The 14,837-nt window shown below is 40.0% G+C and overlaps 1 protein-coding gene across 1 annotated transcript in view; it reads left to right on the forward strand.

The window, feature by feature from the left end:
- The first annotated feature begins 2,156 nt into the window (after positions 1 to 2,156).
- LOC129775645 (paired box protein Pax-1) overlaps positions 2,157 to 14,837 on the forward strand; it is a 122,122-nt gene continuing 109,441 nt past the window's right edge. The window contains exon 1 of the mRNA XM_055780628.1: positions 2,157 to 3,203. Within this exon, the coding sequence (XP_055636603.1) occupies positions 3,194 to 3,203 (10 nt within the window). The 5' untranslated portion in view covers positions 2,157 to 3,193. The remainder of the gene's footprint in view (positions 3,204 to 14,837) is intronic.

The following is a 14,837-nucleotide window of genomic DNA, read 5'->3' on the forward strand; positions in this document are numbered from 1 at the left end:
CAGCTCCCGGTTTGCGCCACATATGTGTGAGATTTTTCTTTTCGAAAAGCTCAAACATGAACTCATCAGTCCTTAGGATTTTTATCCGACACTCAACCGGTTTATCCAAATTCTCCTGAGTAAACTTTAGTCTCTTGGATTTAATGTTTGCATTAAAAAAATGGACAAAAAATTGCGGATTTTTCAGGGGTTTACCTTCACACGCACTGACGAAACTACCCATGCAGAATCCATCATAGTAGCCCAAGAGTCAGCAGAAAAAAATTGACAGCTCTATCAGTCAACCTCTAACCGTGATGGCGAAAATAGTAAAGCTACTCCGTTCAGAAGTATGCGCGTTCAAAGAACGGTACCCCACCGCGTCGAAAACGGACATCGTGCGGCACTTTGCGCACGCCGGATACGTCCGTTCCAGCATCTACAACATCTTGGCACTATTGGAAAACAATGAGAGCATCGAAAGAAAGCCCGATTCCGGACGGCCGACGACCCTGAGCGACAAGAAGCACCAAAGGATGCCGAAGAGGAAGATCGAGGGAAAAGAGGGTGCATCGCTTCGTGAAAAAGTACCTGGCGAACATGAACATACATGTCAGGAAGCGGAAGTCCCGTCCACTGGTCTCGGAGCTGCAGGCAATGACGCAGCGGCAGCGGCTGAAAAAGATGGTCAAGTCGATTTTCCCGGCGAATCGCGACGTGGCGGTGGTGATGGACAACGAGACATATCTCACCCTGAATGGCAACAACAGTTGAAAAGTTGATCGACGTTCAACAGATTCAAACATTTTTAAGTACATTGCGTTATTCAACGCAACAATGAGGCACAAAGTATCAACGTCTTCACGTCGTTGTTATCTTACGACACTAATTAGCGTCAATGTTTTTTTGCAATTCATCATTCGGTGGAAAGGACAGCAAAAGAGCGAGCCACAAAAACCATCCTCCGCCCGATTCGCTTTCCTGGGCGTCGTTCGTGATGACCTAAAACCGCATCATTTTACAAACAAATGATGATACTCCTCTTTGTGCTTCTTTGTCTTTCTCGCGCTCTTGTTTTCCGTCCATCTCATTTGCTCATCGTTCCGAACGTTCCTGGCGCCAGAGACGACCTTTGTTTCTGCCCTCCACGGCCATTGCAAATCGTTGTACGCGCGCGTCTCCCGTCTGCTCGATCAATTTAAATATTGAGTGTCAAATTTATTTCCGCTGACCCATTGCCGAAAAATTAAAACGCTTCGTTAGCTGCTAACCAGAGCCTACTCATCCTGCCAGCAGGTTCGCGCTCTGTTTCCCGCTCTGTCAAACCGAATCGATTCGCTAGTTTCAGGTCCTACTGTGTGCTCTCTCTCTCTTGCTCCACACTAGTAGTGGTGGTAATTCATTCACGTAATTTGCCGTTTTACGCGCATGAAGGATTGTGCGTCCTGGCGCTGTTCTTCCTCGCTCTCGCTCCCCTGGTGGCTTTTCCTATCTATCTGTCAAACGCACGCAGCGGAACCGAAAGTTTGCATCATATTCCACACATCGTTTTACCTTAATCTTTCCGTGGCACAGGCATCTCCGGCAATCTTCGCACGCTGCCGTTGTCTCGCTTCCGCGCGAAGCGGAAAGCATTTAGCTACCAATACATTCAAACCGATCCCTCTGCCAAGAGACACACCGAGTGGGAAGAAAAAAAAGTGCGTGCCGTTTTGTTTGTAACCAGAAACCAGAGAACCGAGAGGAATTGTCAATAAAATGGATTTTGATTATGAAATTGTGTGTGAAAAGTAGCAGCAGCAGCGGCAGCGGACGACAGCTCACCGGTTTCCGTGCGGCACCAACCATTTTTCCGAAAACTCCTCCCCATTAGCTATGCTCGCTGGCAGCAGATTGGCCGTTCAACTGTGACGAGTCGTGGCGGACTGGCACGCCCCTTTTCACGCTGTCACTCTAGCACACGCATACACGCGCGCAACAACGTTCGAGCAAGCCTTGTGGGATGATTGTGTGCGAGTGTGTGTGTGTGTGTGGGTATGCGCTTTTCGAATGGTAAACGCAAGGCTGGCTGGCTGCGTTTGGTTGGGTTGGTGTTGGTGTGATACGATTGGGCAACACATTGCTCGAGCGGGAGAGCGCGTTCAGCTTCTGCAGATGATCGCCGCAGTGTGCCATGAACGGAGGAATAGCCCAAACGCGAATTGTATTTGCTGGTGTTGCCGTCGTCGTTGTCGTCGCTGTTGTCGTTGCCGTGTCATCGTCATCGTCGTTTGCCGTGTGATTACCATCGTTTCCGTCGCCTGCTGTGCTCTGTTTTTCGCGCGTGTGGATTGTCCCTGCTGCCGTAGCCTGCTTTATCGATGGTGGAATTCCGTTAACATATTCCCCCCGCCCCGTTGTAGTGCTGCCGCTGGCTTAGATTCGTTACAGCTTATCAACTGTTACTTTCCTAGCTGTCACTATCGCCCGTCTGACCAAAGTTAGAGTTTTCCCATCATCATCATCATCAAAAGGGTCCGGACGAGTGCGATAGAAAGAAAAAGGGGAGCACAGGGCACCCCATTTGTGCACGGCAGCTTAGTAGTGTGGGTGGCTTTGTACACGCCAAGTGGATTTAAAGTCAATAATTTGCAGCTTTTGCTTGTTTCTGGGGGGCAGTTCCGGATCGTTTCCGGTTCGTGTGGCAATGGTGACTGGAGAGTGTTATTCCATGTGTTGCACACCGTAATAAACACTTCAATTCTGGGATTAACGCAGATGTTGAGACTATCGAAGCAAAACCAAACGATGTGCGTGTGTGTGCATGTTTCAGAGCAAGTGAAATACCTCAAGTAGCTATAATTACCTCTAAATTGTGACTAAATTCATCCCAGGAATAGTGCCTTACAGGACCGAAAAGCAGGAATATAACAATTTTTATCAGCGTCAACAAATCAACCAATAGTACAAAACTCAATCGAAGCTCTTGCAACCAACATATAAACAATACAAAAAAAAAACCATAAAGAAAACTAGTTCAAAGATAAACCTCAGGGACTAGCGAACCCTAAATAAGTAGTTTTGTGTGCAGTTTAAAGTTTTGCCTACAAAGTTGGATCCACCAGCGGAGCTCACCAGTACCGATTTGTTGCCCAAGTTCTGCAACAAATCATTGGCCCTCGCAGGCCGATCGCAGCTCCTGCAACCGGACGATACGCGGAAGGCAATCATCAAAATGGAACCAGGTGAGTCGCGCGGCCTATCCCGGCATGGGCCATTATCTGCGGGTGAAATCCGATCGGTCTAGAAATTCCACAGCTACCTGACTTGACGTGAGCCCAGCCCCGTCGTCGACCTTCTTCGACCTCTCGCGGTGGAGTCCTGTGAGCCGTGGGAGCGAAGAGCGAGGTAAAATGTTGTCTGACACCCGAGAAAACATGATATCAAGATGCCCGAAAAATGTCAAAAGTTTACCTTCATCTGGGAGTTGATCACTTTTCGCTCCCTGCCTTTAGTTTTTCGAGGTTTTCATCTCTCGAAAACAATCAGCCAAACGTCGGTTGCTTTGGATTGACGAGACGGGTTCCAGTGTGCTCGGATCACCAACAGGCACCGGCTAATCCATCTTCCTCGGCGCATCTCATCACCCACGAAGCCGGAGGCTTCCTTGTCTTCCCGTTCGAACAAATATTGACTTTTCTTGTTTCCACCTTTCCGAAACCGGCTAGATGCTGGTGGCTCGGGCCTTGAGCTTGAGTGAGTGTGGGAGACGATCGGTTGAGGATTGTTTTGCTGGGAGAAAACGCGTTGCGTGATCCGGTGCAGCTTGGGGAACCATCGTGGGTCGCTATTTTCGACCCATTTGACAATGGTGCAACGTGCTCGAAAACGAAAACAGGACTGTGAATCGATTTCGTCCCAACCCGGGCAGTGGGTCAGTTTAGTTAATTTTGCGAGCGACCAAGTGAAACCGACCAGGACACTGCTCTGGTCTTGAGCTCAAAACACATCGTTTACCTTAGGCAACGCTCGGTTTAGCCTCGCCGAACGCGGGGCACAGCTTGCTTGGACGAGAAGGACTTAATGTAGCGTTCGTGGCTTTGCAGTCAATGGCTACCGAGGTTTGCTTGTTTTCTACTTTGAAATGAATGTATGCTTTCAAACCCTTCGGTTCGTTGGCTCCCTTGGATCCGTAGCACAAGTAACATTACGCTGAGAAGGTTTCTCTAGCATCACTATAGTTCAGGAAACCGACACCTTAACGTATACATCCAGATTTACGGACTACCACTTGGAAACGCTTTGTGGAGTATTGCAGTAAATTTTTGGCTGTAGCTAACCAAATCAAAATTTCACAGGCCACATAAGTGCTTTGATGAAAGGCAGCACACGTGATTCTTCTTTGTACAACTTCGAGTTCATAGTTTTGTTTTGTGACAGAAACCTTATCAAATCATGAACTTCTGAGAAAATTCATCCATGAACGCGAATTTACCGGTGATAGCTCCTCGTGTCATGGCTAGTTGAATTTTTAACCAGGAAAAATCCATTCTCACGCAAGTTTCATAGTCAATGAGCAGGCTTCCTTGGGACCTCATAAGAATCTGGTCATACCACCTTCGAGTATGAGTTAATACCATATAACCTAGTCATTTTCGACCGTACTAATTATTCGTATATTTTAAGCGAGTAAATTGGTAAATACAAGTGTCAAAACATGTACCCGAATATCGCCCCATCCTGCTTTCGAGATTTCGGGCTTACGTACAATTTATTGAAATCGGGTTGCATTCGTATTATTATTGTATTTTTAGTTTTTGCAATAATTACGATGAAAAAGGTTATGTTTTGCTAATTTATTTCCATCAAATACAACTTCAACATACAAAATGTAGTTGTTTCGGAATTGGGCACTTGTTTGGACTCTGGTTTATGTTGGATTTTCTTGCTGGATGATTGGCAATTTTGTAATTGATATCTGTGCTGGTATTTTGTTGCCGATGCCGTCTGAAGTTTTCTTAGAACAAGAATTGTTCGTAAAGTCCGCTGGCATGATATTTGTGCAATTAACGGAATGGACCGGCTGAAAACTTACTGATGAAGTTTACATAACCGGCTCCCGGAAACTCTTTAAGTAAACCTAGAAAGAAAAAAGACAGATTTGATTTCGTTTCGTTCGAGGGAATGATAAGTACGTACAAAATTTACCTTGTTTAAGTGATATGCCAATGGTTTCACCAACGATAGGCGCAGGAATGTATTTTTATCGAGTGCCAGTACAAACTGCGGAACACATCTACTCCGTTTTGAACGACCGCTGCTGCTAGGCGACATAATAGTGTTCTTTTTGAGGGCTGTATTCTATGTGGCCCTGCAGCAAAAATAGCTTCGCGACTTCAAAGAGATATACAAGTATAATTATAATTAATTAAAAACAAACTGCTTACCTTCGAATTGCATCGCTTCCACAAGAGAAATGGCGAATGCACACACACAGTTGCTAAGCATGAAAATACTCAAGGTTACTCATGGTATGAAGTAAAATGTACGAATCGTTGGTAGGGATGTACATTGCATTTGACATTAGTTTTACAAGGATTTAGTAATATGTACAAAAAATGTGTACATTTTACCAATGTTTCGGTTACTAAAGATTTGGTAACTGCGTTTACTAATGTTTTTCTCCAGTGTACGAGTAGCACCGCATTTTATTGTGACTTTATTATCTGACTGTCCAGGGTTTGTTTTGAAGATTCTCAACGCTTTCCAATTTAGCTGTCGATAGTAAGTTCCGTTGCCACGCTTCGTTTGGCCATATTCAACTGTTTTGCGATTGTCGCAAACAGATTTCCAACATAAGTGTGCAAGATTACCTTTCTTTTTCCCTCTCCCATCTGGAATACATTTAACTTACTGTACGAAAAGCACTGAGACTTTCACGAGCTTCTTTTTCTTTCTTTGTTTTTAAGAGGCTTGAAACTTTGCAGTTCATTCGCCTCTACACCTCTCACCAGCGAAAGAGCCTACTACTTTATAAACACACCGCTGTCAAAAAATTCTTGTGGCGGTTAGTGAGCGTGCCGCTATAAAATACACAACGTGTACGGACAGAGATGCCAACCTTCCTGATTTCTCAGGATTTCCCAGAATTCCGTTTCCTGATATTCTGACAAACGTTTCAGAAATGATTCTGATTTTCCCCGATTTTTGTACTTTTTATTTTTTCAGAATGAAAATAATCCGCAGAAAAATATACTGGGATCCCTGTCAAAGTTTGCTCTGTTGAAAATAATGCTTACATTAAATTGAATTCACCTGATACAGATTTGGATTTGACTATTTCATCAATATGTATGAATAATGTGTGAATAAGTGAAAATCCTGAGTTATTTTCTCTACGCACAAATATTTCGAGGCTTTTCAAAACAGTTCTAGATAATTTCATGAAACCAGAATATCTGAGGAATAAATATGATAAGGTTTTGTATAACATTTGCTCGTACGATTCAAATGAGACTCAATATTAATACTGAAACTGTAGTAAATATTTTTAAAATCGAATCAAATATCATCAAAATTGAAAAAAAAAATCCAACAATTCATTCGCCGCTGATCTATTTTCCTCATTTGGTGGGTATTTCAAAGTATGGACGATGAATTCAAAGAAATTCATAATATTGATCTCAATTTTGGGAGGATATAATTTTGAAGTTACGGGAGAAATGGCGAAATTATAGTTGGCAATCCTGTGTACGGATAAAAAATGGATAATGTTTTTTTACTACGTATTTTGATTCTATACGTGATGCTATATAATTTAAAAAATAAAGCTCATATGGCAAAAGGCGCATGAACCTTTTTCGCGAATTGAGAACGTACATTCTAGTCAATATGCGGTACAATTTTTTGAAATATGAAGCTCCACAAAGAATTCCAAATTCCCGAATGGCGCGTGCTTCGAACAGGTCAGATAGCGATTGTAAAGATTCTTTTCAGCCAAAAATTACGGAAGAATTTCCGCTGAGTTAATTTGATACGGTATGTGTATGTGTAAATCCAACAATGGTTAAACGTTGTGTGGTAACGTCTTTGTAATTTTGAAAACAGGCGAATTAGATGAGTTTGTTTATTCGAACCTATTCGGTGACAAGTTGTGAAACTAAACATAGAGTCACAGCTCTCTTCATTCCAGTCGTCAATAGGAAGTTGGATAAAAAAGCAATAATGGTATTTGGGCTTGCTGCAAGCAGGATCCCTTCTATTCATGAACTGTTCAATACTGCTAAGCTCTTTTTTTTCCGTCAGCATTGGATAAATACACTAATTGTACAAGATACACAAACATTCTCTTGTTTCGTGACAAACGATTGTTTCAAATTTAAACTCCTTCGTTTGTTATAGCTCCAAATTAACGTTGACCGCATTGAGCTTTGTATTCTGTGGTTCTGCGGGCTTGAAGCAAAAATAGTAGAGAATCTCTAGGGGAGATGAAAATGAACTTTTTGGTATCGAAAATGTATTTTATGTAGTCAGAAACTCGAAAAAATGATCGAAAAGTGTGTTTGATAATGATTTTATATTATAATAATGATTTCAGCGCAAATATCAGGGAATTTATAAAAAAAATAATCAAAGGTCAGGATTACGAATTCTTAATATCCCAATAACATTAAATATTCGGAGTTTTAATCAGGAAGCTGTTGATAATGGAGCAATTCTATATGAAAATGCTGTGAATCAGATCATAAATTCGCCAAAAAAAAAACGAGACACATTGCAACATCGAGATTTTTGAAAGACTGTAACTACGCGTTAAATGAGCATCTTGAGATGATCGGCTAGGAAAAAATAAAGTTATACCTGTCAACATAAAATTTTGCAGGGGGTTGGGAGATACACTAGGTACAAAATTTCTAACATTAATACTTACTGCAATATTTGCAAAATTATGGTAGATCTTCTAGAACACAAACCAGTTTTAGTACTTTAAAAAAATCTATGGTAGATTTGTTTTCGTCAAAGCAACAAGGTATTAACATTTTCCAAATTTTCAAAACTGCGATTTGCTGTGCGCTCATTATTTCATGCGTTGAATTTCATGAAAAGACGAATGGGTAATTTTTCGTTCCGTTAAAGATTTTTGTTTTATGGAACGAATAAAAGCTGAATGGTTGGGAAAATTTTTATTCCATTGAAGCTTTGAAAAACAACCGAAAAAGACATTTTTGAATTGTTTTTTTTTTACATCAATCATTCAAGAATTTCGATATTGCAAGATGCTCCTACAATGTTTTTGTTGAGTGTATATCACTATGTTTCACGGTAGATTGTACATAAAAGATTACATTCTGTCAAATATATACCGCGAATTTGTGATTTTAAATTTTCCAACTGAACATTTTTTCATTCTTTTTGAGCTGGTCTACTTTTAGTGATCCTAATGTCAATTTTGAGCGTGATCTGTCATTCAGATTGTTTGTAGCGTCATTAAGAACAAGTAATTTTTTCCGTTTCTCTGTCTGTTTTTTTTCACAAAATTTCACAAAATTAGCAAAATTCACAAAACCGTTACAATTTTTCAAACAAAAGATAGCGATTCTGTGTGGTATAAAAAACGGCATACCTGTAATAAATGTCAAAACACCACTTTGATCGCGAACAACTACAGTAATCGTTCGCTAACTGGTCCTGGTTTAACTGGTTTGCTATTTAACTGGGCGAACGTTAACTGGTCCTTGGACCAGTTAAAAAGCACAATTTCGTAAACAATCGACGCCATATTCAAATGGAAGATTTGCTGTGAGGGGCATTCGAATGTAATTTTAAATGTTATGAAAGTTGACATTATTTTCGCACGACAAAAACATTGATTAAACTACAGAAAAACAATTTTCTCAAATCATATATCATACCTGTTGTCGCACTCAATGCGAAACTTCCATTGGAATCCTTTTATTTATCCAATTACAGGAACTAAGCGAATCAAACAATTCATTGAAGTTTCCCTCGATTTTATTTGACGTTTAACATGCCGGACCAGTTAAAACGCGAATGTCGATAAGTGGTCTTCTCTTTTCGCCCAGTTAGTGAATGTTTACTGTATTTCTGCAAATGGCTGCATGATAATTTCTCGCCGTCTTGGATCAAACGTCTTCTAGCCATTTTAAAATGTTAAAATTATCTCGACTATATCACTGAGATTTAAGTTATGGACAGGATTCCGTGGGATCTTATGCTCTAAATAGTTTTTTTCTCTATTAGGGATGATGGAATTTTAAACAGAACCCTGAGAACAGAATTTTGTAATTTGGGAATTTGGTGATCTGTTAGTGAACCACCCTGTAGTATTCATCTTCTTTTAGATGACCCCAACGTTCCCAGAGGAGCTTCGTTGTTGCTAAGAATTTTGATCAATAATTGCTACATACTTACGTTGATGTTTGAAAGCCAATTCGAGGCTCATATTCGGACCGATATGTCTCATACTGACTCTGACTCTATTGACTCTCCGCATGGTTGAAATAGACGAATTAGCCAGAAATAATCGTTGAACCAAGAATAATGAAAGCACATTTCTTCTTCTTCTAAATTTTTGGCTCGGCCAACTATTCACGCTGCGAAATGATGCTTCATGTTTGTTGGATCCAGAATGGTGTTATTTATCAGGAACTGTTGAAACCTAATGAAATCATCACCGAGAAACGGTTAAAAACCAATTGATTGGATTGAGCACTGCGCGAAAAATGGCCACAAAACGAACAGAGGCACAAGCGATTCTACAGCATGACAACGCTCGACCTCACGTTGCTTTAAGACTCACAAATGGGAAGTCGGGCCATGCCGTTGGACAACTGAGTTGATAATATTTTTTCACGTATAAAATGTATTTTTCAACATGTTAAATGGAAGTTAAAATTTGGGTTACTTAAGTGCTTGCAAATAAGTGAAGGCGAAATATAGAAAACACACTTTTTTGAATGAAAAAGAAGCACCCAACGCAATTTGTTGATTGCAAAACACTTTGTTATCAGGAAGCGAATCTAAAACACAATCATTTCATGCATGTCCGTCAGAAGGGAAGCACCGTTCAGAAAGTACGTGTCCCATCGATGCGAATAGCTACACCCAAAATTGATTTTTAGCTCATGTTTTGTCATCCCGATTTATGACATTAAATGAGACATAACATAACAGAAAATGTCATGACTCACAAATACTGGTAAGTATTTGTATAATATACATGGTACAGCAATATAAGATTAATACGAGCGAAACAAATGACAAATAAGCTTTCCACATACTTTGCCACATACACGGCCCAGACCGAGATAGATATTGTTCTCCTTCATGCGCTCCTTTTTTACTCTTAGAAAACACTTCCCAACTTCATTTTATAATCAGGTGCAATATTATCACGTATTTGCTGAACAACTGCTGAAGCATCATTAGCCATGCGGATAGCGTGGTCGTGTAAATAGCTTTGCATTCCAGCCGGCCTTGGTTCGTTCCCCATTGACGTCGTATGGACTTTTTTTGGCGCAATCCTAAATGAAATGAGAAAAGAAAACAGAAAGAGATGTCTGCACGCATACATACAAACCATTTCTAAGCTTTTAGGACAGCTCATTATTTGCGCATTTGACTCTCCAGCACACTAAATGGCATCATTTTTGCCAAAGATGAAATGTTTTCTGTCAACGCTAGTTTGGGTGTAGTGAAAATGGACTTCGAGGCAAGTTAGTTTTTCAAATATTTTTTCTATTCAATATTTTTTTAAGAGTAGTTTTCTCCAGCTTCGATACACTTTTCACATCGATTTAATAACAAATTCAATTGCGTGCTCTGATTCATTTCAAGAAATAACGTTTAAAGTTTCGATTGAAACCTATTGAATGGCCCTTATGCAAAGATGCCAACTAAATTTTTGAAAAAGCTGGGAAAATTGCCAATTTTGTTCATATTAGCAATAAAAATTAGTGACTGTGTCATTTAGTAGCATTATTGATTTTTCTGTTTGTGATCATACATTTGACCATTATACTTCTGTTTTACATTTAGTGTCATTCTAACTAATTCAGACTTTGCTTTATTCTGCTTCATTACTTTTGATTTCCACATAATTTTTGAAAGCTAGAATTCCTCGTATACTTCCTGGATATCATTTCGATCGTAATTATTTGAAAGACTTTGTAGAACAATTTACATATGCTTCCTTTCCATTCCAATAGTTGGATCAACTATCGCCTTGTGGATGATTAAAGGATCACTGAAATTGAAATGTTTTAGAACTTGATTGCAGAGTATAATGTAAGGCTTGATCAAATTGGTATTGAAATCAGCTATGGCGTTGTGTGAAATTTTACATACTGATAAATAATAATTTATCAACATTCCGATAGCAGCACCTATATAAACATTATCCAAACTGACATAACTTTCTTGATCGAACTGAATATCAATAAAAGGGAGGCAAATTAGTGAAAAATACTGTATTTCTGTATGCTTATACTAGATATATAAAGATATGGACAAAGAAAGACGATAACCGTCATAAAGGTCTTCGATGTGAGTGGAGCGGAGTAGGATTCTCATAACTGGAATAAAGGAATATCATTTTGGAGAGTAGAAATCTTAAACATGCTGAAACAATAAAAAAGCTGGGTAAACTGTGAAAATTGAAAACAAAATAATTTTTTTGGCAAAGCTTAACTAAAATCCATTTCGATAATTATTGAGGTGGAAATAACAAAAACTTTTTGGAATTTTTATTTTTTTTTCAAATAATGAAAATATTGTTGGCACTCTTTCGAATTCGGGACACTTCCTTCGATCGACTCGGCATCTTAGAGTCGGCAGAAGGAAAAGAACCAACGGTAGCTGCCAAATTAACAAATTTCTTTTCCGCCGCCGCGCATAGCACACAGCCTGATACGATCCGGTCCTAAACACACATACCGCCATCCACCGCTTGAGGAATCAGCATCAACTTTCCCTACTGATGCTGGAGCACCGTTGCTGGGATTGGTTTGTTTACAAACCACTCACCTCCTTACTCCGCGCACTCACCTTCCCTTTTCCTCGCCGTTGCTGCTGCCGCCGCGTTCCTTGTCACCGGTTGTTTGTGGGTCTCGCAGTCGGTCCGTCCTTTGTCGGTATCCTGCGAGGCTACTGCTGCCTTGCTAGACCGTCGAGTATCGTTCCGTCCATGCGCACCAGCTCGGATCCAGCGCCCTCACGTACACCAACAAACGCAGTTTGTGGCATCTCGCGCTGGGAAAAAGTGAAAGTTCAACAACTTCCTCCGGCAGGGTTCCGTTTCTCCCCCCCCCCCCAAAAAAAAAAACAAAACTTCAAACGAATAAATTATCCACTCGGAATTGCTTTTATCGATTAGTTGCTCAACGACGATGACGACGACGATGAGGACGACCGACTCGTGCCGAGTCGGGGGTCATTCCCATATCCGTGTGCCGTTTATGGACCGGAAAGTGAGCGCCGGAGCCACAGTAGCATTTTCCTCCCTTGTAACCTATTTTAAAATAAGACCAACCGATTGGAAATTGATTTGCGGGATGTGTTTGCAGCTGATTTCGGGTAACAAAAAAAACTGAAATGTTTTAAAGTGAGACTTTAAAAGATTTGGTTCTTTTTTTTTTTGATTCCACACTATCGAATTTCGTTTGTTTTGATTTCCTATGGTTGAAGTTCTTTCCCAAGATATACACCGCGTGAACCTGTCAGAAGAAGCTGGATGGATAGAGCGGTCTGAAAATCAGACTGCGACTCATTTCACGTTTATTTGGGCTGATTGATTTTGAAAAGTTGATTAGCTACCGGCGTTTTGTCGTTTCGGTTATAGGTACAGTGACCGGCAACGAAAAAAAAACCACTTGAACCATTATCATACCGTGGGACTTAAATGAACAATGTTTGTGAGATGAGGGTATGGTTTTGTATTATACCAGTTAATAAGGTATATACACAGAGACTGAAACAAAAATGTAGTCAATTTCTTCTTAAATCAAAGCATGTGAAGCAAATTGGTGAAATGCATCCATAAAACAACATGACAAGAAAAAAAATCCAAAAAAAAAAAAATTCGTAATAGAAAAATGGTGTAATGATGCAAACTATGACTGGAGACGTTTGGGCATGCTGTCCACCAAATTATTCAGATGTTGTGCGTTAATATCTTTTCAGGCTCTCGATAATGCTGTGAAGTACGTGTCCTTGTTCGTTACGCTAGTTTTGGCCTCCTCATTCATCCAGAATAACCCACAGATTTTCAATAGGGTTCAAATCTGGACTCGTTCACCAGAGTTTCTCCAAATTCTCACTCGTCGTTTTTGATTAAAGATCTCAAACACTTCGATTCATCAGTCCACAAAACATGTTTCCAGAAAGATACCGGTAGTGTACGAGCGAACTTGCTCTGCAATCCATGTTCCCTGATCCTGCGGCTAATTGTACGATCGGATACGGAAAGCTAAAGGTTTTCCTCGATAGATAGAAATGTTACCGATGAATTCTTCTCGATTTCTCGGATGATCATTGAATCAGTGCGACGCACCGTGCGTTGAATGCATTTTAATGTGGGACAAAAAACATAACAGCAGAATTTAGTCATTGTGACACTTTTTTTTATCTCATTTATTTATTTATTAGGCTCATTAGCAGTTTAGCCGTAACAGAGCCGGGTTTTAATCGTGTACATGTACATATGTTTATGTTTCTATAATTTGTAAATTACACAGTCGTTAGTAGTAGCCATTTAGGCGTTAAGCTTTCTGTTCCCTTACATTATGGTAAATTACACAGTAGTAGCCATTTAGGTGTAAGGGTATTCTTTCTGTTGATCCATTGTTCAGCAGACCGGACAGCGGAGACAGTTGATATTGATCATTGTTGAGTTATTTATAGAACAGCAGCCCGATGTGTCTTGCAGAGCAGAGCAGTTGCATGGATGAATCGATCTTATTTCGACCGTGGATCGATTTCCATCGCTGATGATGGTTGCGTGGACGTAGTTATTCTATAACAACACAAAGATGGTCAATTGAGGGCCCTGAGTTTGAACTCACGATCGATCGCTTGGTAAACGAACGCGTAACCAAGTGGCTACGAAGACCCCATTGTGACACTTTGAAGTGTTGGGAAAAATTGTCCATAATTGTCAGAATTACTGTTCGCATAAATGTCTCATGCCATTTGAATAATCACATAAATGTTTCAAGCGATAAAATCTTTGTTTATCTAAAGTTCTGATCATTTGGAATACGCAGAAACCATTTGTAACTACTTGTGTAACTACTGGTTTAAATTATGTTGAAGTAGTTGTTATTAAAGATCAGAATTAGTTTGCATAAGTTTGTCATCCGAATAATCTCATAAGTGGCTCATGTAAAACAATCTTTGTTTATCAAATGTCAAAAGTGCTGTTTCGGATACACATTGCTGGTATTAATTACACATTTATGGCATCAATGGCAAAAGAATCTCATATCCAACCGATTTGAAAAATAAAACTATGTATTAATACCTCATATTTACTCGGATTTACTCAAGTTTCCTTCAAAAACAAAACAAAAAAGTGGCATTTTCATCTTATTTATTTCATAAACAAAACTGCAGTTTGCTTTTCTTTCCCATTCCACATCTATTCTTCCTTCTCATTTTCACTGTAATCGTCACTAGAAATATTTACGTCTTTCAAAATTTCATTCTCGAAGCTTTCTGCTTCACGGTTAGTCAAGAAATACTGAGATGGATGATGGATCGGAGTTTGCTCCCGATGTTTATATTTTGCAGCTAGTTTCCATTGTGCTACATTGTCCTCACAGTCTTTCACCAGCAAATTTCGGATGGGAATTGAAATTTGT

The sequence above is a fragment of the Toxorhynchites rutilus genome, chromosome 1 (genome assembly GCF_029784135.1).
Source record: "Toxorhynchites rutilus septentrionalis strain SRP chromosome 1, ASM2978413v1, whole genome shotgun sequence".
NCBI classification, from domain to species: domain Eukaryota; kingdom Metazoa; phylum Arthropoda; class Insecta; order Diptera; family Culicidae; genus Toxorhynchites; species Toxorhynchites rutilus.